At 43.4% G+C, this 24,472-nt stretch overlaps 1 protein-coding gene across 1 annotated transcript in view; it reads left to right on the forward strand.

Moving 5' to 3' along the window:
* The window catches only part of HAUS3 (HAUS augmin like complex subunit 3), an 800,246-nt gene that overhangs the window by 72,785 nt on the left and 702,989 nt on the right, over nucleotides 1-24,472 (forward strand). Inside the window, exon 4 of the mRNA XM_044062780.1 lies at nucleotides 22,786-23,014. Within this exon, the coding sequence (XP_043918715.1) occupies nucleotides 22,786-23,014 (229 nt within the window). The remainder of the gene's footprint in view (nucleotides 1-22,785; nucleotides 23,015-24,472) is intronic.

Here is a 24,472-nt window from a genome sequence, read left to right on the forward strand (position 1 = left end):
CTGCAATAATGATCTAATCTTGAATATAGGACAGTTGTGTAGTAAACGTACTATAAGAGATGCTTGACTTTCTCGTGGTATCCAGTTTTTGCTATCAAAAATGCAACAAAACTTTAAGGTATCTCTCAAGCATTCTTTAAAAATGTATCCTTGGTTGAAATTTGTGCAGCAGATCAGCATCAAAGGACATTATTGCAAGCAATTGTAAGGTGGATGAGATCTCTAGGTCTAGGACATCCTTTGAAGCCACCATAATCAGTGAAGTTTCTTCCATGAGGAACCACTCAGTATTCTTGGGACTCTGTCATCAAGGTGACAAAGATGGAACTCTCAATCCCAGATGCAAAAGTTGTATACTTACTGTAATTCTAAGTCTGAGTTGGCAGTTCTGTGTAAAGCATATCTACCTTTTTTCCCACAGCCCCAGTCCCAACTGGCCTGAATGGATTTCGTGTGGAGTTTTATTTATTTATTTGTGTGTGTGTGTGTGTGTGTGTGTGTGTGTGTGTGTGTGTGTGTGTGTGTGTGTGTGTGTGTGTGTGTGTGTGTGTGTGTGTTTTACTGTGTAAATGGTTGTTCTTCCTCATGTATACTTTATGGATAAATGTCCTACCTACATGGCATGATGGGTAAGGGGGAAGACCCAGGCAGCTTGGTGAAATTTGAGATCCTGGGCTTAAGTCATGGTCATCTTAGTCCACAAGGTTGTGGAATTTGAACTACCAAGCCAGATGTGGTGTTGTAGTAAATGTACAGTTTTTGGTGTTAGATGTGTACCAGCTGCAGTAAGAGTCTTGCCCCCCCATCTCCCTGTTTTCTTTCTTTTTGTCTTCACTTGGTCCAAAGCCAGATTCTTACAGTGGCACTGTGCATTATGGGAGTAAACAGTGAGATTTGGCATCTATGCAAGTGTTCTTATTGCCTGTAGTGTTAGCCCGAAGTCTTCCTAAAGCTGGACTTTCTAATAGAACCAGTATTAATGCTGAGTAGACATAATTTTCATATATATTTTTAGCATTAACTTCAGTGCTTTTTATAAATGAAATTGGAGAAAAAGCTGTACTTTATTTCTGTATTATGTCTTTCATTAAAATGCATTTAGTTTAGCATGATTGTTTTTTCTGTGTTTTTAAAACCCCTACTTTTTTGGTGAGGACTTTGAAACATTTTAGTGTCCATTTGAGCTTTTATCCTCTTTCTGAAGTGGGGCCTCAATTTAATGTCTTTTCTGAAAGATGGTTCCCTCGGAGTGCACCATGCCCTTATTGCTGCACTGTAGTGTCAGTAATGGAACATGATCCAAGCACCTTTGGAGGTAGTAAAAAAAAAAAAAACTGCCTTCTGATCTTGTAGTGAAAGAGGTGTACTGCATTCTACTCCACTGGGCATTTTGGAGAATTTGTTTGATATGGGCCAGACACAAAGCTGTGGTATACCTGAAAATAACCTCATAAGCTAGATTTACAGTGGTCATGTGTTCATGAAGGCTTATGAAGAGCAGTCCATTTCATAGGTTCATACTAGGCTGTTGATCCAGTGGACCATTTGTAGTATAACCACATGATCCCATATTGAATTTGCCAAGACATGAATTTAATACCAGATTTCTCAACAGAATGAATTTCTTTGGACATAGTTGTGTCCTTTTTCCGTGAGGGGCCTGGCCAGACACCCAGCATGATGAATTACTTTGGACATAGTTATATCCCCTTTTCTTGAGGGCTTTAAGGGTCAGACGCGGATGTACTTATGATTGCCTGTCCAGTCCTCCAGGGTGATTTTAAAAAGGATCAGGGAGCTACTATAATGTACATCCTGGGGGTGGGTCTATCCCACAAAAGAGGTGTTCTCTGTGATGGTTATCTATCAAGCCAGCAGGTCTTGTGTACATTGCTGTGGGAGGTCATGTCTTTTGAATGGGCATTTTAGGGTGTTAGGTTTGTGGATGGGAAGGAGATTACATAGGACAAGATCCTTTTAGGGTCCTGTAGACTAGGAGAGGTCCCCTCTCAGAAGACAATAGGACAGTGAAAGGAGTAAGAGTACTTTAATGTAGTTAGGGTAGTTCAAGGTGGATGTGCCCTCGATTGTGTTGATAAAGAAACTCTATGGTTTGTCAAGCTGGGTTATGTACCTAGACAAGTACATTCTAAATGGGGCATTATACTCTATAATTGGCTTGATAAGAGAGGAGTAAAGGGGGATGACACCTTACTTGGATCAAGAAGATTTACCCTCTGTGATCAGTCTGGCTACATAAAAGGACTTCCTGACCACAGTGGTAATATGGTGGTCAAAGGATACTTCATTGTCAATGAAAGTACCCATGTCTCTAATGATGGAGTCAGTTTTTAAGGGGGTGTTACCTTTGTGATAGAACCATGGGTGCCCAGATTTGCCAAAGTACACAGTGTTGCATCTCTTGCCATTTAGTTTGAGATTATCTAAGCACCATTTGTTACTGCGCCCTCTTGTAGAATCTGGAGGTCAGCTGTGGTGTTGTGACGGATCTTAGTTTGCAATCATCTGCAAGCTTTGTTAGCCACAGCCTCTTGGTGTCAGAAAAGTAGGTATTGAAGTGGAGTGACCTCAGTGCAGATCTGGTACACCACTGGTGAGTACTCTTTTGGTTGAGTGTGTGTCATCATTACTAAAGGACTTGAGTCTGTTAGTGAGCCAGATTACTGTCCAGCAGGTAAGATAGTGATTTAGATTTAGTTTCATTTGCTTATCAATGATGCAGGAGTGTGGAATGTTCTCAAATACTTTGGCCAAGTCCAGGTCGCAGGATGAACTGATTTGCCTGAGCCCAATGCCTTGTTGACCTTTTCAGTCCACCAGGTTTAGGAGGCAGGATCTCCCTGGTTTGGGTCCAGGGTTTGAAGAATGTGTGTGTCTTTAATGGGTTACATAATGATGTGCTCCATTGCCTTACAGTTAAGGCTGCTGAGCCTTATGGGTCTGTAGTTTCCAGGATTAGTAATGGACCCTCCTTTGTGGAGGGAATGACTACAGCAGATGTTTGATTATTTCTGCTGAAGTAGACTTAGGCTACATGGGCTGTATCCTGCCCTTGATACAACAATCATCCAGTCTTCAAAAAGCTCTGGTTCCTTCCCATTCCTGAACTCTGACTGCTGACTGGCTAGTCCTTTGGCATGAAATCAGCAGTCAGGAGTCTAGACAACTTCAGGACTTTTATTTCCACCTGAATCAAGAATGCAATTGGACATGCTTTTTGTAGTGATGTATTTTTAAAGATTTTTTTTGAAATTGTTAATTGATGGCTTAATGAGTTGACTATTTAAGAAAGCTGTTTTTTCTAGTGATTTATAGTCTGTTAAAGGCTTGTAGGAGCCAAGGTGCTAGAGTAGTTACTTGGTGTGTTTTGCAACTGTTTTTTATTAAACCAATTTTGAGTATCACTAGCCTTTTCTTTCGTGTGGTTGAAATAACTTCAGGACTTTCTTTCCCAAACAAAAAGAGAGAGCTTATTTATCCTGAAACCCCTAAGAGATATACATGTATAACTTTTTATCCCAACAACTAGTAGAAGGGGATGGAGGGAGAGAGTGGCTACTGCAGCAGTGAAAAATGTGAACATCTACTGTCTACTGTTATGATAAGTGCAACTTGTACAACTGTTTTCTGTTCATCATTCTCACTCCTGCAGTAGCCTTTGGATGTTCATCGTGTTTCACTGTTACAGTCATTACACTTGGGTTATCCTACGCAGGCTACCCGCAGTTGGCCTGAATTCCAAAGTCTTGGTCTGACGTCGGTTGCTGTCGCCTCTTCCCTGATGTCAATGCACCAGGTGTATAAAAGATGCAACCGACGCCATTTTCTTCAGTCTTTCTTGCCGTGCGGTGCCCGAAGCAAAAGCAGTTCTCAAGTGCCATTCAGCCGACTCCTGAGATTTTCAAATTCGAATTTCAGATCCAAAGTCTTCATTAAAGCTAAGTACCCCATTGGGGAAACTTTTTTCTTGCTCCAGACCGATGTCAGAAAAAGTTAACAATTGTATTTCTTGTGGGAAGCAAATACATCATAAGGATTTTCATTCTTACTGTATTCCTTGCCTAGGCCCTGATCACAGCGTTGCTAGCTGTCGGATTTGTGCTAGATTTAACCAACGCACTATTAAGCGTCGGTACGATTTTACCTTTCATTACTTTGGCCAAAGATTCAATTATATAATGCCGTCGGAACAACTGACGACCGGAGTTTATAAAAAGTGCATCCGAGGTCCAAAACTGACGACGAGGCCTCCGCAAAGCCGTTCGCCAGTTCTCAGTGAGGTGCTTTTGCAGCCCCTGACGCCTGCTACCTCAGAGCCACAGGCCGCTACCGATTCCCACGTGTTGCCAGCTAGGCCTCTGGATACTCAAGGTATTGGACATTTGGAAATTATTCCCTCAGATGGGTCCAGAGCCACTGAGCAGGCATCGGCTTCTGAGGGTGTTTTCAGACGTACACAGTTATATGTAAAGCCTACCTCAGCTTCCAAAGCAAAGACTAAAGCAGCTCTAAAGACAAAGAAACAAGTACAGCATTCTCCTGGACAGACTTCCATGCCTAAAAAACAGATGCTCAAAATGGCCGAAGACCTAATTACCTTGATCAGGGGTTCCCATCCCCCTCCTGATAAGAGGTCTAGGCAAGAGACAGAATATGAATCTTCAGATCAGGTTTCCATTTCCTCTGACTCCTCTTCTGAGCAGGAATACTCTCTTCCTCCCTATGAGGATTCTGATGCTGAAGAATCTATTCCTTCAGCCTCTCCTCCTGAGGATTTATCTTTTGGGGGAAACCCTGCATACCATGAGTCTTGGCACTTCCACTGGGAGAGCCAAGACTACTCAGAATCAAAGAAAAGGCTTAGAGATTTTCTTTTACTACTTCAGCACAGGCCGCTTGCTATTCCCCCTGTGGTAGACATTGTAGATGATGTATTTTCAGAGTCCACCCTTTCTCCTGACTCTTTACCCCCTGCCCCTGTAAAACCAGACGGATACTACAGGGTTCCAGACTCACATACATTTCTTTATAAAAACCCTGCTGCTGATCCAGAAACTATTTCTCAGGGTCCCAAAGGGGTCAAGGCTTCTACTGCAAAAAACCCTATCCCCTCTGACAGGATTCTAGGGCACTAGACAGATGGGGGAAAAAAGTTTACACTTCTGCTACTTTGGCTGTGAGGGCTTTAAATTGTCAATTTCATATGCTTAAATATCAGCAATACCTAATGTAACTGCTAAAACAGAAAATGCTGACAAATGCAGGATTTATTGCATGCAACTGAACAAGTGGGAAAGCATACATTGCAATGTGGTTTCGATTCTCTAGAGGCCTCTTGCAGGGCCGCAGTTACGGGTTCTGTCATTAGGAGGCATGCTTGGTTAAAGGAACAGATTCTACTTGATCATGTTATGGCAAAATTACTAGATGCCCCATTACAGCATGATGCTTTATTTGGTGTTAAAGCAGAGGAGATGTTGAAGAAAATGGAGGAAAAAGTGAAATCTATGCAAACAGTAAAGGATTTCTTACAGGTACACCCTCCCAGATTTAGCAGGAACTGGCCTACAATGAATTGGTCCTTTCCAGTGTTGGACAGACCACAAAGAGGCAGATACAGATGCCCTAGAGGCAGATCCCAGCCCCAGGGCTCATACAGGCCTAAACAGTGGGGCGCTTCTACCTCCAAAAGTGGAGAAGACAAATCACAGCCATACAGGAAACAGTCCCAATGACTTCCCTCTGCCAGCACCAAGCACTTACCTTTTGGCAGCCCCCCTTGGGGGAAAACTAGCACTTTTTTCACAAAACTGGCACATGATCACCCAGAACAAATGGGTTTTGAATATAGTGTCCCAGGGCTACCGGTTCCACTTTCACACCCTGCCAAAGGCAAAAGGTATGCCAGACTTGCCACACAATCGATGGGCAGAGGCACAAAAACAACTTTCATCCCTCATGGACACGAGGGCCATTCAGCGAGTACCACAGCAAGAGCAGAGACCAGGATTTTACTCAAGACTTTTCTTGGTACCCTGAAAGGACAAAGCCTGGAGACCAATACTGGACCTGTCTATTCTGAATACATTTCTGGACGTTCCAAAATTCAAAATGTTGACTTTGCAGCAGCTTCTGCCCATGCTGGGCAAGAAGGCTTGGCTTGTAACTTTGAACCTAAAAGAGGCATACCTGCATGTACCAATCAGACAATCTTGCAGAAGATACCTCAGATTCATAGCTGGCTCAATGCATTACCAATTCTCTGCACTGCCCTTTGGCTTATCTGCTGCGCCCAGGGTCTTCACAAAATGCCTGGCACCAGTAATTGCATATTGCAGACAGAGGAATTCAAATATATCCCTACTTTAGATGATTGCCTTATTCAAGCAGAGAACAAGGACATTCTACTAGAGCACCTGGGTGTTTGTAAAAAGATTACTGCTTTGCGTAGGGTGCACAGTAAACGAAAATAAATCAAATTTAGTACCCTCTCAAGTGATAATATTCCTGGGTGCAAGCTTAAATACAACTCCCCAGATGGCTTATCTCATGCCAGACAAACAAAGGCAACTGATTTCTTACTTCACAATGTTGGCAACAAAGACCCAGTTATCTGCAAGAAAAATTCTGCAGGCTTTGGGCTTCATGGCATCCTGCATTCTGCTAATTCCATATGCCAGACTACATATGAGGAAGCTACAATGGTATCTAAAAAGTGTTTGGACTCAACATTGCCACAGCCTGGAAACATTGATTACCCTCATTCTTTGCCTTCAACAGGAGTTTCGATGGTGGGCACAGTCCTGTCACCTCAAGAAGGGACAGCCATTCAGCCTACCCACAGCCAGGCAGTCAATAACAACAGATGCTTCAGATTATGCCTGGGGGGCCCACATGGCAGGAAAATGTATTCAGGGCACATGGCCCTCAAGCCAAATGCATCTTCATATCAATCAAAAAGAGATGCTAGCTGTTCAAAAATGCCCTGACAGCTTTCAAGGACCTTCTTCATCCAGGGCAACTACTGAGAAGGACGGACAATACTACAGTCATGTGGTACATAAACAAGCAGGGAGGCACACATTCCTACCCCCTCTGCAGACAAGCCATGACTTTGTGGGACACAGCATTGACTTACCAAGTACATCTGCAAGCACAATTCCTGCCAGGAAAGAAAAATACTCTGGCAGACGAACTAAGCAGAAACATTACGGATCCCCACAAGTGGAGACTGGATCCACAAGTCTTCAGCATGATAACAAAGAAATGGGGATGCCCAGTCATAGATGTTTTTGCCTCCCCTCACAACTACCAACTACAGAGATTCTGCACAAGGACTTATCACAAGCAAGCATGGAAAGTGGATGCTCTATCATTCAGCTGGAAAACCTTAACAGTATATGCCTTTCCTCCTCTGCCCCTCCTTCCCAAGGTACTTCTAAAGGTCAGACAAGAGAAGACAAAAATGATTCTGATTGCTCCAGTCTGGCCCCGCCAGCATTGGTACCCAATCCTAAAGAGCTTGTCTGAAGGCCCAGCCTGGACATTGCCTCTAATTCCTCACTTACTGACCCAACGAAACAATCGGATCCTGCACAGCCAACTCAGGACCCTAAATCTGGCAGCATGGCAAATTTTGTAGCCACTCAGAACACACCTCTCTCTAAAGCAGTGATGGATGTTATTTTGGAGGCCAGGAGGCCAAGTACCAGAAAATCTTTTGCAGAAAAATGGAAGAGATTCTGTGCTTGGAACCAGGCACAAGGAATTGACACGCTTGTACCAAATATTCCTCAGATTTTACAATACCTAACTGAGATGCTGGACAAAGGCCTATCCTTGTCAGTTAAAATTCATGCCTCTGCCATTTCAGCTCATTACAATATGGAACCACCTATTTTTTCTCATCCATTGCTAAGGCAGTACCTCAGAGGGGCCAAAAACATAAGACCTCCAAGGAGAGCTCCAATACCTGCATGGAACCTCAATTATGTCTTGGAGAAACTTACACTGCTGCCTTTTGAGCCAGCCAATACAGCTGAAATAAAGTTCTTATCTTGGAAAACAGCTCTGCTCCTAGCAATAACCTCTGCAAGACGAGTCTGAGTTACAGGCTCTCATGGCTGTTGAACCTTTCATCATTTTCCATCCAGACAGGGTTTCTCTGAGGACTAACCCGACATTTATGCCTAAGGTAGTGTCCAGTGTGGCCCTTAACCAAACCATTCATTTGCCTACTTTTTATCCAAACCCACAGAATAAGGGTGAGAGACTCCTGCATTCTTTGGACATACACAGACAGCTACGCTTCTACTTGGACAGAACTAAAGCTTTCAGAAAGACTGAGCAACTTTTAGTGGCATATGCTTCAGGATCACAAGGAAAGCCTATCTCAAAGCAGACTATTTTGAAATGGATAGGCCACTGCATTCAGTTGTCTTACTCACAACATGGCAAATCAATTCCTGAGGGCATTAGGCCACATTCTACCAGAGCAGCAGCCTTCCTCAGAGGGGTACCAACCAAAGACATTTTAGAGGCTTCAACTTGAGTTCAGTGCACACTTTCACCAAATACTACCATTTACCTCTCTACTCTAAATCCAGAGCAGGCTTTGCCACTGCAGTTTTGCAGGGCCTTATAGTCTCTCCTAATCCTATTTAGACCCAGCCACCCTATCTCAGCTTTGGGATTCAACCCAAGTGTAATGACTGCAACAGTGAAACACTATGAACATAGCACATTTGTGTACCTGCCATAAATGTAGATGTTCGAGTGTATTCACTGTTGCAGTCCAGGTTACCCACCCACCATCCCCCTTTTCTTTGCTGGGACTTATCTGTACTTCTCTATCCTATACAACCTATGTGGTGTATTTGATTGTAGATGAAGGAAATGTTTGTTATTGCATGCGTACTTATTGGCATCAATTTTTAGCCTACCAATTTGGGGACACCTGACATCTGGGGCAAGAAAAACTGAAGAAAATGGCGGCAGCTGCATCTTTTATACCCCTGGCGCACTGATGTCAGGGAAGAGGCGACAGCAGCCGACGCCAGACCAAGACTTTGGAATTCAGACTGCGGGTAGCCTGCCAGCAGGATAACCCAAGTGTAATGACTGCAACAGTGAATACACTCGAACATCTACATTTATGGTAGGTACACAACTGTACTTTGTTTGAGTTGCTTAGCAAAGCTTATGAATAAAGTTAGAGCTGATGTTTTCCACTAATATGTTGGCTGTGTCCACTGGGGATGCGTATGTTGCTGTTATTTTGGATTAATTCAGAGCATTGTTGGGTATTACTTCTGGGGTTTCTGACATAGCTAAAGAAGACTTAGTGGTTTTCCTTCACATGTGATGCAGTACTCAGTTTGTACCTGCTTTGGGTTGATTTAATTTTGTTTCTAAGTTCTTTGGTAATCTTTTTTTAGTTCTTCCCTAGCTAATAAGGTGCTAATTTTGCTTTTACAGGTTGTGAGTTTCTTCCTCTTATTGTATAGTTTTATTAATTCTGGTGTTCTACCAAATGGGTTTGTTAAATTTGGCACCCTATTTATGCCTTTTATAGAGACTAAGGCATCAGTTCAAACCTGAAGATAGACAGTAGAACGTATCTGTGAGTAAGGCCATGGGTGATGTTGGTTCAATGAGATGAGGAGATGTTTGAATTTTTTTCAGGTCATCAGTTAATTGCACTAGATTTTCTTTCTTTGGAGTAGTCTGAGATTGAGGGGTTATGGAATAACTTGGATCTTACACTTAAGTATCACTGCATAGTGGCCATATTTTAACCAGTGATTTGGTAACTGTATGTGCTTGGGGGATGGGGGTCTAGGTTAATGATAACCAGGTCATATATTTTTTAGCCCCATCATTGGAGTTTGGACTAGTTAGTCTAAGGAGTTGGTATTAACAAAGTTCAGGAATCTTTTTGCATATTTATTTGTAATGGTACAGGTTCTGCATTTTATTGAGGGGTAGTTGAAGCCACTCGAGGACAGTGTCGAGCTCTGTAGTGGAAAATGTTAATTTGTTTAGATGTGTATCGTGGTTTACTAAGTTCATGGAGGAGAGTATGGTAGTTTGTAGCAGTATAGTACTGGGTTTTTATTATGAGAACGATGTGGAGGGATTCAAGGTTAATGTCTTGCTTTGAGTCTGGAGGCGAAATGGTTTCTTAGGAACACAGATACTCCCCTTATAGCTACATTTTCCAGTTCAGCACTGGATCTGAAAAAGTGGCAGGCATTACCGTGGGGTTGTTTTGATGGTTTAGAAACCATGTTTCAATACCTATGCATATATGTATACTTTCCTGGGTTAGGAATGTCTTTAAGGAGTTCAACATTTTTAAGACATCTAGAATTGAGCAGTGCCTTATTAAAATTGTTTTGATTTTGATTTGCTATGTAGGTAATTTGAGAAGACTGAACTTTCCTAAAAAAGGTACCATGGGGGATGAAATATCTTCTCCAATGTAGGGAAACAATAAGGAGAGAGACACGCATGCAATCCTTAGCAAAGCAGCTGGGGGTTGTCGGTCATCTGCACCCAGGCTGATGCATATTAAATGCACTTCACACCAGTAGCTAAGACAATAACCAAAATTGATTATCTTTTGTTTTGTGTTAAAGCATCACTTTTTGCAGTGATAGTGTACAGCTCAGTACTAGTTTCACACTCAAGTCCCATCCTTGAGCTCCATCATGTTCTTCATATGATCCAAGGTGGTGTGTTTAAAGTCATTCACTTTCACATGCGCAAAGACCAGCTCATGTGTGTACTTGGTGTGAAGGGGCTTGAAGTCTTAGTGACATAGCCGATCCTGGCACTTGAGAGACAACTAGCAAGCACTCTGCCTTTGCTCAGCCTAGTCAGTGGAATATTTGTGTGCCTAACTTTGGAGTCACCCTTGACCAGGATGTGGCATGCTAGTTGTATGACCCCTTTCTGTCAGCGTTGTCACAGTAATGTCAGAACATGCTGGCTGTTGGTTTACACTTGTTGAGTCTGGGTAGCATGCATCAGGTGAATTTGAGATAGCTGATGTCTAGATTTTGGAGTTCTACGAAGCTTGGGTAGAGATTGTTTAACTGCACCAGTATAAGACAGTTCTATGTAAACAGTGCTTAGATGTTGCTTAGTTGTGAATGGTGTTGAGACAAGTTTTAAGCTGACTGCAGGCTTCTCATTTAGAGAGTTATGTCTCCAGTGTAAGTATTTACACCTCTCAATCATAGTCCATTGAGGTAAGTAGGAGTTTGTTTTCCGTGAGCATGACGCAGTTGTTATATTGCCTTAAGATACCAGGATAAGACCATCAGAAAAAGGAGGATCAATCCACTGTTTTCCCATGATGAGTGCTGCTGTGTGAAGTTAGTGATGACTAGAGAGAGGCAGAAGAAATGATACAGTGGGAAGTTTTGACTGAAGAAATACAGCGTGTTGAGCCATCTGTTGTCATCTTTCTAAACTCGGTGCTACTCTCCTACCTTTGATGGTCATGCTTGACTGTCACAGCTATGTCAAGCAAGCCATCCATCTGTTTGCTGGATGGCTTTATTTCCTCATGCCTTTTTCTTATGTTACCTGAATTATCTTCACCATATTGTATTCTACTTTCCTACGCATGTTCCCGAACCACTGTAATCTCTCTTCTTGACCTTTTCTGCAAATGAAGCTACTTTGGTATCTGTTTTGATGTTTTCTATTCATTTTCTGTCCCACACTGTACATCCTGTCACCTTTCTTAGGCACTTCATTCCATCATCTCTACCTTCAACTACTCTGCCTTCACTTCCCAGGTTTCTGCGCCATAGAGTAATACTGGTAGCACCACTGTTTTGTACAATTTTATTCTTCAATTTTGTTGGAATTTGTCTGTCACACAGTACTACTGACACTTGGCTGTAGACCCTCTTTGACCTCATTCAGACTTCCCTTCTCCTCAACCACCCCCTCCTAGATACTTGAAGTTGTTAACGTGTTCTACTGTTTTCTGGTTTATTCTATATACCTTCAGTTTTGCATTCCATTCCCCTGTCATTTGCTGAAGGTCTTGTTCAGAATCTGTTGGTAATGCCAAACTGTCTGCATACAGCAGTTTTATTAGGTTCATAGGTTCATACTAGGCTATCTGCCCTAGGGCATTTATAAGCCTAGCCAGAGTATGTTTGGCTTTCGCCACCCATTTTAAATTAATTTTGCTATGCCCTTTTTCGAGGTTAGTATACTGTGCCTCTGTCTAACAGTGACACAGAAGTGATACCCGGGGTAAACCTACGATCTCCCATCCACTCATCAAGATTCCTCTTGAAAAGAGTCAATGAGGGACTCTGCCTAACCTGGACTGGGATTTTATTCCAGAGTGAAGGGAGCCTCTGGGTTATGAATCTGTCCCTCCAGCATGTCCTATTTATTTCAGTGCTGAGGTTCAAGTCTCTCGTGTAGCTCGATGGGATTTGGATTTTTGAGGTGCAGCATGTCCCTTAATTCGGGTTGGACATGGCCTTATCACGTCAGGCACAGGTCACCTCTGAGCAGGCGGTATGCCACTGAGTAGAGCTGGAGTTTCTTTAACCGGCAGCATATGGCATCTGTTTGAGCCCTTTGATCCTCTTGGTGAGGTACTTTTGGGGTCTTTCCAGTTGCTGCAGGTGTTTGGTAAGGTACATCCCAAAAGGGGCATTGTACTCAATTATGGGCCTGATGAGGGATGAGTAAAGAGGCACGATGACCTCCCCTAATCTAGATGTGAATCCCTTCATGATTAGGTGGGCTATATAAAATGTTTTTCTAACCACTTTGGCCACGTGGTTGTCAAATGAGAGATTGCTATCAACTTGGGTCCCCAGGTCCCTAATTACTTCTTCTGTACTTAATGGATTACCACCTATGTGGTAATTTGTGGGCACTTTGTTTTTGCCAAAGGGGATGACTATACACTTTTTTGGCGTTTAGCTTGAGGCCATGGGTCTGGCACCAGTTGTCTGTTTTGGAGGATGCTTGTGTCGGCTGGTGAGTCGATTATGGCGCCCAGTTTGCAGTCATCTGCGAACTTGGTCAGCCACAGTCCTTCCGTGTTGGCCTGTACCTCCGAGAAATATATACCAAACAAGAGAGGACCCAGGACTGAGCCTTGTGGGACGCCACTTGTAACTGGTTTGGAGTCTGACATGGCTCCGGCAATTCTAACCATGTGGGTTCTGTCCTTGAGCCAGTTTGCAACCCATCTAGTGACATAGGGGTTTATATTTAAGCTGGTGAGCTTATCTATAATGCCCGAGTGGGGTATTGTATCGAAGGCTTTTGCGAGGTCCAGATAGGCTGTGTGGACCACCTTCCCTTCGTCAGTGGCCTTGGTGACTGTTTCAAAGAAGTCAACCAGGTTTAAGAGGCAGGGTCTGCCCTTAACAAAGCCAAACTGGGTAGGATCCAGTGTCTGTAGGTCCCCAATATCTTTATTTATGAGGTCCATGATGATCCTTTCCATAGCTTTGCAGACCAAGCTAGTCAGGCTTATTGGGGCGATAGTTTCCAGGGTCCGTTGAGGCACCACCTTTGTGGAGAGGGACCACTGTTGCTGTACGCCACTCTTTGGGTACATATCCTGTAGTAAGGCTGAGATTGAACAGTAGTTTTATGTTTGGGTTTTGCTCTTCTTGGAGTTCATGTAGGACGCAGCCTGGGACACCGTCTGGTCCCATTGATGCTGTGTTTTTGCTTTGGAGAGGCGGCTCCCACCTGAGCATCTGAGATGTCAGGGGCAGCACTCTGCTGGGATAGATATTTGCCCTTTTGGTGGGGAGAAGTTTGCTCTGAATCTGTCAGCTAGGATGTTGGCAATGTCTGTGGGATCAGTGTATTTTTTGTCATTTTGGACTAATTCTGAGCATATCTGGGAATTCCCAGGTTCCTAACATAACTAAAGAAAGCCTTGTGATTATCCTTTGTGTCCTGTGCAATTTTTCTCTCGAAGCTGGCCTTTGACGATTTTATGAGTGCCCTTAGTTTTTTGCTAATACTGATCAGAGATGCCTTCCCTTTTTGGGATTTTGCTCTATCATGTAGTAGCTTCCTCCTTCTATTGTATAGTTTGTTTATGGCTGGGGTCCACCAGACAGGTCGTCTGCCTTTGGAGGATTGGGTCTTGGTTTTATTTGGGATTGCATGATCCATGCAGTCCTGAAGGTGTTCATAGAATGCATTTATAAAGGATTCTGCGGTCTGGGCCGTATTTTCCACAGGCCCAGGGGCTTTGAAGGATTCCACCTCGGTTTTGAGGAGTGTGAAATTTGCTTTAGAGAAGTTTTTCACTGTGGTTTTCTGGGCAGGGGGTGGGGTCGGGATGTGAATATCCAGTGAGATCAGTTTATGGCCTGATCTTACCAGTGAGGGATACACTTCTGGTCTGGAGCATGGAGTCCCCATGTTGGTGATGATCAGGTCTAGTATGTTTTCCCCTCTTGTGGGAGTGGTAACAAGTTGTTCCATAGCATTTGAGTTTATAAATTCTAGGAACCTTTGGGCTAGGGTGTTGGAGCTAGAGTAATGCTCCCAGTCTATGTTTGGGTAGTTGAAGTCGCCCAATATAATGGTGTTTGGAGTGACCTTCATATTTTCCAGTGTTCTCAGGAAGGCCGAGTCGGGTTCCTGGGTTTGGGAGGGTGGTCTGTAGCAGGCTATAAACTGGAAGGCAGTTTTACCCACTGATAGTTGCACATGGATAGTCTCTGATGCTTCGTGCTTTGCCACCAACCTGGAGGTGTGGGTATCTTTGATGAATATCGATACTCCCCCTCCGTTTGTGGTTCGGTCCAAGTTTTGGGGCCGAAAAGCATGGTATGAGGTATAACCTGGTAGTGCTGGGGTGCTCTCGGGACCCCTGAACCAGGTTTCTGTTACTGCACAGATATCGATGTTCTCCATGCTAAGGAGAGTTTCAAGTGCATGCATCTTGAGGTTTAGACTTCTAGCGTTGAGTAGCATTACTCTTAGTTTCTTATCCCTTGTGATACCTATGGAGGTGGGTTTGTCTTTTGAGCCTTGCCTTATTGATCTGAAACCTTTGACCATTTGCTAATGTAGTCCATTACCAATATGAGCAGCAGTGGAATTAGAGCTGATCCCTGATGCATACACACTCCCACTAAAACCCCTTTGTGAGTCAGAACACTGTTCAGACGACTGCTTAAATCCAAGATTGCTAACACACCATAGCAAACAGGTTACGCAAAGCAGAAGATATGCAGATTTACTTAGCAGAAAGTAAAATGAAGATAGGCAATGCAGAAAGTCACTCTAAATGGCTGTATTAGTGAGGCAACTTAAGTGCAGACACAAAAAAAGAAAATAAAGTATTTAGTTGGACTGAAGTAGTCCTTACTCGCCATTATATGTTGTTTTTGTGGAGAAAAACTGCACATCTTAAAGCAAATGTATATAAAAGGTTGCCCAAAGGATTAATCCCCTGCTGTTGGGGTATGAGTCTTCCTTTAGGAACTGTACACATTTTAGTAATTGTTTCTTGGGTACCTGTTCTGCAGTTGATGGGGAGGGTAGAGGGATATGGCCTTCTTGGGCGATCAGCTGACCTTCTGTTACTATATTTGCTAGGCAGTATAGGTCACTGCCTGTATTTTATTTTTTAATTTACTTGTTTTTATTTTATATAATTGTTAACCAAGTGACCTACCGGACAAAAGTGTCTATTTCAGGGGTGACCTGGGAGCAGTCTGATTTTAAGTGAGCTGCTCAGAGGAGGACAGCAGACAATTTGAAGCTGATGGAATCATACCGTGGATTACAGGAAGCGGGTCTTTAGCACCTCATAGCTTATGATGCCTCTGACATGTTGGATTGACTATTTATTTTTTATTTATCTTTTTTTTTATTTTTGGGGGGTGGGGAGGGGTCGTTATCATAGTATTTCTGTGGTGATTTCTATTGCCTTCCAGCACTCATTGAACTGATTGTTATGCTGTCATGAACTTATGCAGCCTGTTAAAAAGAACCTGTATATCTGTTTTGAGACTATCCAGAAATTATCTTTAACTTGCTAATACTTGGCAGAGTTTAAGAGTGACATCTTTTGAGGCCTCTACTCTTGGAATTGTCTTTTTCATAGTACACAGAAGTGCCATAAAAGTATAATGCTTCATTTTTGAATGGGTGCATTTGTTCATAGGTTTATAGGAGATTACTAGGCTAACTGCTTAAGAGCGCTTACAAGCCTAGCCCATATAACCCAATTTTACCCCTAGGGGCCATATATTGGGTAAGAGGATGACATGGGTTTGTGCCTATGCCTTGACTATCTTACATATTGCCCGTGTCATTAAGGGATGTATGCCCTACCCCAGGTGTGAATTTGCAATTCCCCATCCATTAATCCAAATTGCATTTGAAGAGGGCCAGGGAAGGGCTGTGCTTAATGTGAATAGGAAGCCTGTTCCAAAGAAGGGGCAATCTCTGAGAAGCATATCTGTCTCTCCAGCATGTTTTATTTGAGTCACTGACTAAGTTTAGATCCCTAGATTGGGTGACCCTAATGCTGTTTAATGTGTAGATGTTTAACAGCTCCATCAGGTCTGGATTTGCGAGTGCCTTGTAGGTCAGGCATAGGTCACCTCTTAATAGTGGGTGGGAGGCAGAGTAAAGGTGGATAGGGCTTTTAGTCTATTTGCATAGGACATGTTGTTTAAACCCTGTATTTTCTTTGTGAGGATCCTCTGAGGTCACTTCAGCTGCAGCTGATCGAGTACATGACAAATGGTGCATTCTACTCTATTATTGGTCTAATGAGGGCTGAATATAGTGGGACTGTCATTTCCTTGGATCTGGATGCCATACTTTGCTTATAAATTGTGGCATGCAGAAGGACTTCCTCATCACTGTGGGCACATGGCAGTCAAAGATGTCCTTCAAGGATGCATCTGCAGTCATCACATATGGGTTGTCCTGCCTCAGGCAGCCCTTCGGTCGGCCGGATTCCAAAGTCTGGGTCCGGTGTTGGCTGATGTCGCCCTCTCCCCGACGTCAAAGCGCCTGGGGTATAAAAGCGTCAGCCGATGCCATCTTCCTCAGTCTTTCTTGCCGCGTGGTGCCCGAAGCAGAAGCAGTTCGCAAGTGCTGGTCGGCCAGCTCCTGTAATTCAGCTACCGAAGACTTCAAAAGCTAAGTACCCCGTTGGGGACTCTTTCTTGCCTCAGCCGATGTCAGATAAAGTTAATAATTGCTTATCTTGTGGGAAACAAATACCTCATAAGGATTTCCACTCTTACTGCCTCCCCTGCCTAGGCCCAGACCACGACGTCTCGGCCTGTTCAGCCTGTGCTTCCTTCAACCGACGCACTCTTACACGTCGGGCGGAGTTTGCAGAGGAATTTTTTGGGGCTAGTTTTTCATACAATATGCCGTCGGAGACTCCGACTTCACATTTAACAAAGAAACAGAAGGACAAGGACCGATACACGCGGGCCGCGGTTTCGGCTGAAACCACGGCCAGGCCTACCGCGAGTGTCTCGGTCTCGGCTGACACCGAGTCCTTGGTACTTCCGACCCCCGAAACCGCTCAACCGACAACCTCGGCCCCAGAGGCCCCTGCTGAGTCTGTTATTGAATTTCCCACAGAAACTGGTGTCTTGGAAACTTCCGACACCATTCCTCTAGACAAAACTACACCAGCACGTGGTGCAGCTAGGCCTCCTGCATCCATGTCCATAAAGGCTTTCACCAGGGCTAAAGCTGCTAAACATACAAAAGCTATGCCTCCCAGGGTTATTCCTCAGGGACCCTCTACCAGTTGACAGATTCTAACTTTAGCAGAGGACCTTATCTCCTTAATTAGGGGCTCTCAACCCCATCCGGACAGAGGCTCTCGACCCCCTCTAGACAAAAGGCCCAGAGTTGAGCCCTCTGATCCCCACTCCTCAGTGGAGGCCTCTGATGGCTCTGCTCTCTCGGACTACCAGGAGGAGGCTTTTTCGGCCTACGAGGATTCTGATGCAGAGGAATCAATCCCCTCAGCCTCCCCTCCTGAAGAACTATCCTTCGGGGAGACCCTTCACACTATGAGAGAGCATTTCAAATGGCAGGGCCAGGAATTCTCTGACTCCAGGAAAAGATTAAGAACTTTTCTGCATTTACCTCAGCATAGACCTTTGGCTATTCCTCCTGTTTTGACTGTCATTGATGATGTGTACTCTGAGTCTAGCATAACCCCTGACACTCTTCCTCCGGCCCCTGCCAAACCCGATAGGTACTACAGGGTCACGGACTCGCATCTTTTTCTTTACAAGGCCCACTCTGCTGATCCAGAAACTATTTCCCAGGGCCCTAAAGGGGTTGCAGCTACCACTACTAAAAATCCACTCCCCTCTGAAAGGGAGTCCAGGGCTTTAGAGAGATGGGGTAAAAAAGTGTATACTTCTGCTACTCTTTCTATGAGGGCATTAAATTGTCAATTTCTTATGATACAGTACCCAAGAGTATTTGTTAGATGAATTGCATAAGAAACTGTCTTCTCCTGAACCCCTAGATCGCAAATCACTTCAGGATCTGGTACATAACTCCCAGCAGGTTAGCAACCATTTCTTACAGTGTGGTTATGATGCATTGGAAGCTTCATGTAGGTCAGCTATGACAGGTGCAGTCATACGTAGGCATGCTTGGCTGAAGGAACAATCTCTGCCAGACCATGTTAAAGCTAAGCTTCTGGATGCTCCACTGCTCAGGAGGTCTTAAAGAAATTTGAGGAAAAGGCAAAATCTGTACAAACAGTCAAAGATTTTCTACAAGTCCAACCACCAAGATTCAGCAGAAATTGGCCTACCAAGAATTGGTCCTTTCCGGACACAGAAAGATTCCAGAGAGGCAAGAACAGGCGTGCCAGAGGTAGAGGGCAAGCTAGAGGCTCCTACAGAGGACGTCAATGGCAGCCTCCCAACCAGAGAGGTAGTGCAGGACCTTCACCTGCTGCACAAGGACAGACTCAATGACTTTGCTTTGACTCCGCCAACCAGGGCTCAGTTAGAAGCACCTCTGGGAGGAAAGCTTTCCTTATTCTCAGAAAATTGGCACAGTATTACAAGAGACAAATGGACACTGCAAATAATAGACAAAGGATACAGGTTCAATTTTCACACATTGCCAAAAAGAAAAGGCATGCCAGACCTGCCACCAAATCAAAGGGCAGAGGCTTGGAAACAAATCTCCAACTTAATGCAAATGAAAGCTATAGAAAAGGTTCCTCTTTCAGAACAAGGCCAAGGATTTTACTCCAGACTATTCCTTGTTCCAAGAAAAGAAAATCAGCGGAGGCCTATTCTCGACTTGTCCGCACTGAATACTTCTCATTGTGCCAAAATTCAAAATGCTGACTCTACAGCAACTCCTTCCCATGCTGGGCAAGGGGTCTTGGCTGGTGACTCTAGACCTCAAGGAGGCATACCTGCATGTCCCTATCGGACAAAGTTGCAGAAGACACCTCAGATTTCTTGCAGGTTCAGAGCATTATCAATTCTCAGCATTGCCCTATGGCTTATCTACTGCACCCAGAGTATTCACGAAATGCCTGGCATCAGTAATTGCACACTGCAGACTTCAGGGGATTCAAATATACCCATATCTGGACGACTGCCTTATACAAGCGGACAGCCAACAAACTTTGGTAAAGGACTTGAATTATGCCATCCACCTACTGCAGGCCTTGGGATATACAGTCAGCATTCACAAATCAAGACTTGTTCCATCCCGAAGAATAACTTTTCTGGGTGCGGATCTAGACACAACCACCCAAATGGCTTTTCTCACAGAAGAAAAACAAAGACAACTACCGGATTACTTCAAGAATCTGACAAGGCAAACTCAGCTGACTGCAAGGAAATTCCTGCAGGCCCTGGGTTACATGGCATCTTGCATTCTTCTGATTCCACAAGCAAGGCTGCATATGAGGAAACTACAATGGTACCTAAGGAGTTTATGGACTCAGCACAGTCACAGCTTAGAAACTTTGATCCCACTCATTCCATGCCTCCGAAAGGAATTTCTGTGGTGGGCTCAAGCAAGCCATTCGAACAGGGGTCTGCCCTTCAGCAAACCAATAGCCAGCCAAAGCATTACAACGGACGCTTCAGACCACGGTTGGGGAGCACACATGGAGGGCAGATGTATTCAAGGACTATGGTCACAAAAGGAGCTACGCATGCACATAAACCAAAAGGAAATGCTGGCAGTGATACATGCAATCGAGGCCTTCAAACCCTTTCTGCATCAAGGCCACCTGCTAATAAGGACAGACAACACCACAGTTATGTGGTACATAAACAAGCAAGGAGGCACCCATTCCTACCCTCTTTGCAGACTGCCAATGAATCTATGGGAACTTTCCTTGAAACTCAATATAGAGCTGCAATCCCAGTTTGTGCCAGGAAAACACAATATACTGGCGGACACCTTAAGCAGAAATATCATGGATGCACACGAATGGATGCTGCACCCAGACATCTTCCTACAGATAACACAATCATGGGGAAGGCCAGACATAGATCTTTTTGCCTCCCCCCCACAATCATCAGCTGAAGAAATTCTGCTCAAGGACATACCACCCACAAGCATGGAAAGTGGACGCCCTATCTTTCAGCTGGAGAACTCTAACAGTGTATGCATTTCCACCTCTTCCATTAATGACCAAGGTCTTACTGAAGATCAGGACAGAGCAGCCAAAAGTGATTCTGATAGCTCCGGACTGGCCAAGACAGCACTGGTACCCACTGTTAAAGAGCATGTCATGCACGAAACCATGGCCTCTTCCTCAATGGCCACTTCTCCTGACACAGCACAATTACAAAACTCTGCATTCCAACCTGAAAACCTTGCAACTAACAGCCTGGAAAATACCTTGACTCCTCCTCAGGATAAGCTATCCAAGAGAGTGAAGGATATCATCATGGAAGCTCGCAGGCCTTCCACAAGAAAGGCATATTCAGCAAAATGGAAAAGATTTCACACTTGGAGCACCACAAAGGGCCTAGATGCGACAGTGATGAACATGGCACATATCCTGGAATACTTGGCAGAAATGCTCCATAATGGCCTGTCTTTCTCTTCCATTAAAATTCATGCTTCAGCAATTTCAGCAGAGTACAATACTGACCCATCTGTCTTTTCTCATCCTCTCCTAAGACAGTTTCTAAGAGGAATTAAAAACATCAATCCTCCAAGGAAACCTCCAGTGCCTAACTGGGACCTTAACTTCGTGTTTTGAAAAACTAACTCTGCCTCCCTTTGAACCAGCAGCATCTGCAGAACTACAGTTCCTGTCTTGGAAGACCGCCTTCCTTCTGGCCATAACCTCAGTAAGAAGAGTATCTGAGTTACAGGCCCTCATGGCAGTACAGCCATTTCTTATTTTTCATCAGGACAGAGTCTCATTGAGAACCAATCCTTCATTTATGCCAAAGGTGGTATCCAGGGTCTCATTAAACCAAGCTATTCACCTGCCTACCTTCTTTCCAAATCCACAAAAACAAAGGGGAGAAACGAATGCACACCCTGGACATACACAGACAGTTGCGCTACTACTTGGACAGAACTAAAAGCTACAGAAAAACTGATCAGCTGTTGGTGGCATATGCTGCTGGTGCACAAGGAAAAGCAATTTCCAAACAGACAATTTCAAAATGGATAGGGAATTGCATACATTTTTGTTATTCCTTCCATGGAAAAACTATGCCAGCTAACATTAGACCTCATTCCACCAGAGCCACAGCCACCTCCACAGCCTTCTTAAGAGGGGTGGCTACCAAGGACATTTTAGAAGCTGCTACATGGAGCTCCGTGCATACATTTTCCAAACATTACAATTTACCTTTATATTCCAGATCCAGAGCAGGCTTTGCTACGGCAGTCCTGCAGGGCATTTTAGCTACACCATCCTTTACATAGATCCTCCACCCCCAGTATGGCTATGGTATTCTACCCATATGTGATGACTGCAGATGCATCCTTGAAGGACATAGTACAGTTTTGTACTACCATAAATGTAGATGTCCGATAGGTATGCATCTGCAGTCAGGTTTACCCTCCCTCCTTCCCCTCTTGGGTATTTATTGGGTACTTTCCCCTCTCATAGCTAGCTGGGGTTATCTATTATGGTTTATTTGTTTTATATATATATATATATATATATATATATATATATATATATATATAGATATAGATATATATATATATATATATATATATATATATATATATCTATATATATGCATATATATTTCTGTGCATGTTTGGAATATATTGCATTTCTCCAAATTTAGCCTTCCTTTGAGGGCACCTGGCATCTGGGGCAAGAAACACTGAGGAAGATGGCGTCGGCTGACGCTTTTATACCCCAGGCACTCTGACGCTGGGGAGAGGGCGACATCAGCCGACGCAGGACCCAGACTTTGGAATCCGGCTGACCGAAGGGCTGCCTGAGGCAGGACAACCCATATGTGATGACTGCAGATGCATACCTATCGGACATCTACATTTATGGTAGGTACAAAATGTACTTTCAGGCTGCTGTCTTATCTGTGTACATAGATCTCTCACTTCTGAGTCTACTCTTAGGGGTGTGCTATTCATGTTGTAATTTGCAGGGTTATATGACTTTCCAATGATTTGTTGCAAACTATTAGCTATTACGTACAAACCTATACAGTGTTCCTTGAACTGTGAAGTAACTCCGTGTTCCTCACTCTAAATGCATTGTAGACTTCACGACCTTCTGGATCTTGAGGGTACACAACAGCAGCTCTTCAGGACTTACAGTGGTTTGGAAAAAGCTGCTCAGAATTTACAGCAGGACGTTGTCTCCTTGCAGGATCAAGTAGCGTTATGTGATAGAGAGAGATCTCATCTTCTGTCAAAACTGGTTTCTGATACTGAGCTTCTTAAGAATGCATTGTTCAGTGGACCAAAACAGTTGTTACTTAATTCTCAGGTACGTTACTGACATCCACCACCAATTTATTAAGAAAAAGAGTCAATGTTGCATCTCGTTTTCTAATGCGATTCTGTTTTTCTAATCACAGTGTAGTATTTACTTGGCAGCTGTTGTAATGTATTTGCTGTAATAGCCCTTGTATTTGCTGAAATTAAAGTTTAAATCATCCATTATTTAGGGTACAGTTGTAAACAATAGGCAGCAAGGTGTTTCCTGATCAGATCTGCAAACCATCTCTGTTTCCAGGTCACAGCCAAATCCTTTGGCATCCCAGTATACAGCAGTTGCCAACTACAGAGATTGCTAGGCAAGCAATGAATGGAAGTAGACTGCCAGGCCTTACTTCCATACTCCTCCAACACAAACACACCTAGGGACATTTTAGATGTGCAAATCTTGCCTACTGCATGCCTTTGGGAGGAGGGAGGAATGCGGACTACCTGGAGAACATCCATGCAAACAAAGGAATGGCATGCTGACTCTGCAGAGGCGTCATTCCAACTGAGAATCGGACTGGAGAGCCTCTTGCTTTTAGGCAACTGTGCTATATAAACATGTCTACATTAGTTACAACATGAAGTTATGGACCACAGTCTATATACTGATGTCCAGGGGAGTAATAATTTGCCCACTGCATATGAAAAACTTTTGTGATTTTAAAATATGCGTTTGCTTTCACTACATTTTTGTACCAGAAGAATATTCATCATTCCTCCACCCCATGACCATTTATTTAATGAAACAGTTCAACATATTAGCTATTGATGTTACTTTGCTTGTAAAATGTAGTTTTAATATTCAGTATTTGTGTGTGTGTGTGCGTGTGTTTGTATGTGTGCGTGTGTGTATATGTGTGTGTGTATGTGTGTGTATATATATATATATATATATATATATATATATGTGTGTGTGTGTGTATGTATATAAATATAAATATATATATATATATATATATATATATATATATATATATATATATATATATATATTCCTGCAATTCATTCTACATTGGTAAAACTAGCAGGAAACTTTCAGATTGCATTAAGGAACACTATGGTGCAATCAGAGGACAAGACTCCAGAAATGTTTTAGCTAACATTCTGTTTCATGTGTTAATTTTGACAATTTTTTTTTTGTGTTAGAACAGGTGGACTTATTTTTTGGAGACTATGCTACTTTACTTGAAGTGAGGGAGCTCAAATGGCAGCTCCTACTGGGAGCTGATTACACTCCAGGTTTAAATGATAACATTATTTTGAAAAGTGCCTTGAAGTGGAATTACTGACTTTACTTATCTTACATTTCCTGACTGCCTTGCATGTGTATACATGAACTCTTATTACCATTCTAGGTGACTGCTACACTGACATGATGTAACAGGGCGGAACAATTGTTATTGGTGGTTCCTAATTTTATTGCCCTTCTCATACTGTTTATATTTCTTTCCTAATATTG

This window comes from Protopterus annectens, chromosome 2.part1 (assembly GCF_019279795.1).
Source record: "Protopterus annectens isolate FY-2018-M chromosome 2.part1, PAN1.0, whole genome shotgun sequence".
Taxonomy (NCBI): domain Eukaryota; kingdom Metazoa; phylum Chordata; order Ceratodontiformes; family Protopteridae; genus Protopterus; species Protopterus annectens.